Source organism: Myotis brandtii, unplaced genomic scaffold, assembly GCF_000412655.1.
Source record: "Myotis brandtii unplaced genomic scaffold, ASM41265v1 scaffold959, whole genome shotgun sequence".
Classification (NCBI taxonomy): Eukaryota; Metazoa; Chordata; class Mammalia; order Chiroptera; family Vespertilionidae; genus Myotis; species Myotis brandtii.
Window position 1 is genome coordinate 1089448 of NW_005371966.1, and position 4734 is coordinate 1094181.

Here is a 4734-nt window from a genome sequence, read left to right on the forward strand (position 1 = left end):
TGGAACAGCGGCTGGGCGGCTCCTCCCCAGGCTGCTGTCTGCTTTCCTTTGCCCCCTTGGCAAGAACAGGAGAGGAAAAAAGAATAATTAAACCCAAACATTCTGGTAACTTTTTCCTGGAACTCGAGGATGCAGGGCGGGAGGCTCTGATCCTGCAATAGTAGGTCGGACAATCTGTCGACCCCTGTCTGTCTCTCCACCCCCACCCTGCTCCCTCAGTGCTGGTGCTAGCACCCAAGGATTGGACCTCACCAGCCCTCCTGCTGATCCCGGGACCATGTCCTGACTCCCGAGGCAGTGCCTTTAAGGACCGGATCCCCTCCTGGACCCCTCCTGCCAGCACCCCCACCCCGATGTCCAAACCAGATCAGGGGACTCATCCTGGAGCCTTCCTATACTGGGATGAATAGTGGCCCCCAAAACACATGTCTACCCAGAACCTACAAACGTGACATTATTTGGCAAAAGGGCCTTTATACATGTAATGAAGTCAAGGATCTTGAGATGCCATCATCCTGGATTACCCTGGTGGACCCTAAGTAAAATGACAGGTAAGACACAGAAGAGAGACACAGAGAAGAAGCTACATGAAAACAGAAGCAGAGACTGGAGTGATGTGGCCACGAGCCAAGAACACCTGGACCCACCAGAAACTGGAAGAGGCAGGAAGGATCCTCCCCTAGAGCTTCAGAGGGAGCATGGCCCTGCTGACACCTTGATTTTGGGTCCCTGGCCTCCAGAACCATAAGAGAGTCAATCTCTGTTGCTGTAAGTTGCCCAGTTTGTGTAGTTTGTTACAGCCGCCCCAGAACACTCATACATTTCTCTTTCCTATGCTCCATCATCTCTTCCATGACTCTTCTTCCCTCTGTTGCCTCTTCGCTAAACCCAACGCCAGGCCAGCTCTTACCACCCGCACTGCCCCTTCATCCAAGCCCATGGCACCTCTTGGGTGAGCTTCCTGGGTGCCTGTAGGGCAAGCCCAGGCATAGGCGAGGGAAGGGGTTTCTGTGGCCTTGGGGATTCTGCCAGGCGGGAGGCACAGGAAAATGGTGGAGGAGCAGGTGGTGGCTGAGGGCCTAGGCCAGCCGTGGGCAAACTACGGCCCGCGGGCCGGATACGGCCCGTTTGAAATGAATAAAACTAAAAAAAAAAAAGACCGTACCCTTTTATGTAATGATGTTTACTTTGAATTTATATTAGTTCACACAAACACTCCATCCATGCTTTTGTTCCGGCCCTCCGGTCCAGTTTAAGAACCCATTGTGGCCCTCGAGTCAAAAAGTTTGCCCACCCCTGGCCTAGGCCACCCTGAGCCCTGGGTGGAGAGACGGGTGACTCAGGTGACTCACCTGAGACCAGGCCCAAGCAACAGGGCCACCCCAGGCTTCTCTGCCTTCCCACCTGACTCTCTGGGTTTATCTGAGCACATATTTCCTCTCTGGCCTCCCGGTGCCCATGGGGGTGAAGCTTGGGCAGTGCCAGGGCGGTGGTGGCACTCACGGGAGATCGATCCAAGCTCGGGGCGCCAGCCGGTCCTCCTGGAGCCGGTTGTTGCTGAGCACCAGCACACTGAGGCTGCAGCTGCGGTTCAGCGTGCGCTCTGTCACCTCCTCGATGACGTTGGCACCCAGGTGCAGCTCCTAGAGCCAAGGCTCGGGTGAGGGGCTCGCTCCCTGGGGGCCTGGCCCTGCTCCCTGCCCCCTTCCTCCCGGCCCCATCCGTGGTACTCGGATAACACAGTCTCTGGTCCTCTCAGGGCCATAGTCACCTGTGCAAAGGATCCCAGCGACATCTGCCAGTGATGCCATGCCTCCTCAGGGTCCCACAAGACACAACCACAGAGAGTACCGCCAAGCACAGGGGACCATGTGGCCCAGAGTGGGCAAGGACCTGGCTCAGGGACAGCCAGTGGGTCCAGGAAAGTCCTTGAGGCCCAACTCTGGGCTCTTGGAAGGTGAGGTCAGGGGGAGGGGAGGCCTTTGGCGCTGAGGCCTTGTGGGTTTATCATCAAAATTCCCCCCATGGGCCCTAGCTAGTTTGGTTTGGCCTGTGGACTGAAAGGTCCCAGGATTGATTCCAGTCAAGGGCACATGCCCGGGTTGCGGGCTTGATCTCCATTAGGGGGTGTGCAGGAGGCAGACGATCAATGATTCTCTCTCATCATTGATGTTTCTATCTCTCTCTCCCGCTCCCTTCCTCTCTGAAATCAATAAAAATATATTTTAAATTTAAAAAAATACCCACATGGGCAGCCCTACTAGCCAGCAGCAGATGCTCTGGTCATTTGGCCACAATACTGCCTGTCCCAGATTCGGGGCCCGAATCTCACCTGCAGGGAGGCTGGCAGGCCGGGTGGGATGGTCCGCAGCTGGTTCCGGTCCAGCCTCAGGTACAGCAAGCTGCCCAAGGGCCGGAAAGCCAGGGGGGAGATGTTCCCATCATGCAGCTGGTTCCCTTCCACCTCCAGCGTTAGCAGCTTGCTGAGCCCTGCAGGGTGGGTGGGCAGAGCCTGAGCCAACCGCGGAGCCACTGGGAGCTGCCTGCTGCTGCTCCCTCCTCTGCCCTCCAGCCAGGCTGCCCTGGGCAGACCCTCCCTTCGCCCTCCCACAGCTTTCCAAGGTTTCCATGGCTGCCCAGGCCTCAGTCCTTTGTTCCCTGCCCCTGGGGCTGCCCGCACCCCGGAAGCTGCTGTGCTGCAGGCCCTGCAGGTGGTTGTCGTTGAGCTTGAGCTCCTGCAGGGAGGCGGGCAGGGCCGGCACTGTGGACAGCCGGTTTCCATCCAGGTTCAGCCGCTTTAGCTGCGTCAGATTCTGCAAGTGGGTGGGGGAGAAGAAGGGGCTGGGGGCTGGTGTTCTCTGTGGGCCAGGTCTAGGCCTGCTGGGTGTGGTTTTGGGCTTATCCCACCTAGGGGCACCCCTAATGGGTTGCATCACGGCTTCCTAGTTCCTGCTTAGATCAGGCCTATCTGGGTTTCCAGAACCCCCCTTAGTTTCTCCCAGGGGTGCTGTTCCCTCATGGAACCCACAAATTTGTGCTGCTCTCCACACTCCCAGCTATGGACTGTGTCACCCCACATCATCCAAGCCCGCCATGCTGGGTACTCCGTGCTTCCTCTGGGCCTGGTCCCCCAGGCAGGGGCGGGAGAGGAGCCATGGATGCCTGGGGCCATTTGGGGCTGTCCAGGCCCCTGGGAGAGCAGGCGGCGGGGCTGCTGCGCACCTTAAAGGCACCAGGGTGCAGGCCTCGGGCATCCAGCTTGTTCTTGCTCAGGTCCAGCCACTCCAGGTTGGGCAGTCCCAGGAACGTGTGGGCTGGGATCTTGGCAATTTCATTCTCTGTGCACACACACGGGGCAGCCATGTTCCACGTGTCCTTGTCCCCCTCCCGTCTGCCACTCCGTACCTCCCCCACTCCGGCGGAGGCAGCAAAGACGCACTCAAAGGAGCTGGCTCCTCTGCTGTCCCAGGTCAGAGCATCTTCTCGCTCCCGACCAGGACCCATGGGAAAGTGAACTATTTCCGGGGCACAGCGAGGTGGTGGCTACACTGGCTGAGGACCCACTAGCAGAGTAGCCTGGAGGTGTGGCTGCCTCATCCGTGCTGCAGGGGTGAGTGTGGGGAAGAAGACCACTCACCTGCCAGGTAGAGCGTGGTCAGGCCAGGGTCGGTCAGGGCAGGGATGTGTTTCATCTTGGCATTGCCACAGGCGATGGCCGCCTGGGCCAGGAGGCATGAGGCTGGCAGGGAGGGCATGGCCTGCTCCATGGTGCCTGGGTCCGCAGGCCCATGCCCATGCCCTCGCCTGCTTCCAGGCCTTCTCTGCCCACGGCCTGTGGTCTCTGAGATGCTGCTGCCCCCGCAGCCTCGACTGCAGTCCTTCTTTTGTCGCCAGCCCCTTGGGCCACGGTGGTGGGAGGACCCTGGAGAACAAGACGCAGCCCCAGCCCAGTCACATAGCAACAGGGGCCCACTGAGGGTCAGGGCCTTGCCCGGGGCCCTTAGATTTGCCAGCAGCTTGCCAGCTGGACTGGAACACCGGGCCACTGGGCCTCTTTCCCTGGGCACCGAGGGTGAAGGCCCAAATTGGGGCTGAGGGTGGGAAGGATCCCTGCCTTAGAGAGATCCCCTCTGGCCCCACACGTGAGGGTCTAGGCTTGGGCACATTGAGAATGGGATGGGGTCTCAGTAGCTGGTGACACTGGTGTGATTGGTAGAGGTTGGACCAAGTCAAGGCCTCTTCAGACTCACACACAGCCTGTCACCCCCACAGTTCCACCTGGGGGCTGCCTGTCCTGGCCAGTCCTCACCTTTGAGGTGCCTCCCGGGCTTTAGGCCCTTTCTCCTAGCCTCCCAGCCTCCTGCCTTCCTGTCCCAGCCTCTCAGCAGCCACTGTGCCCTCTTACACTGGAGCCGGGAGGGAAGGGGGTCTTGCTGATCCTCGAGGGCCTGAGTTTGGCCACCTGAGGCCCTGCTGCCTCAGCCCCCACTGCAGCTACGGCCTGGGGCGGGGCCTGCTCTTGCTCCCAGGCTACTTGGGGTGACTCCTCTGGGACAGCCCTGGCCTGGCAGGGGCCTTCCAGCTGGGTCTGGGGGGCTGGGTGGGGGCTCCATGGGCACCCTCTCGGAGGTGGGCCACACCTGTGCCTAGTCCAGCTGCCCATCCTCAGGCCTGTCCCAGACACCATTCTTGGGAATGGGTTGCCCCCTGCAGAAGGAGCTGGTTCAGGCTGGG

The 4734-nt window shown here is 60.0% G+C and overlaps 1 protein-coding gene across 1 annotated transcript in view; it reads right to left on the reverse strand.

Moving 5' to 3' along the window:
- Window positions 1-3767, reverse strand: part of LOC102247831 (extracellular matrix protein 2) — a 5696-nt gene extending 1929 nt beyond the window's left edge. The window contains exons 1-5 of the mRNA XM_005886172.1: window positions 3638-3767; window positions 3223-3338; window positions 2681-2813; window positions 2333-2490; window positions 1504-1643 (exon numbers count right to left, since the gene is read on the reverse strand). Coding sequence (XP_005886234.1) covers window positions 1504-1643; window positions 2333-2490; window positions 2681-2813; window positions 3223-3338; window positions 3638-3767 — 677 coding nt within the window. The remainder of the gene's footprint in view (window positions 1-1503; window positions 1644-2332; window positions 2491-2680; window positions 2814-3222; window positions 3339-3637) is intronic.
- Between the last annotated feature and the right edge of the window lie 967 nt (window positions 3768-4734).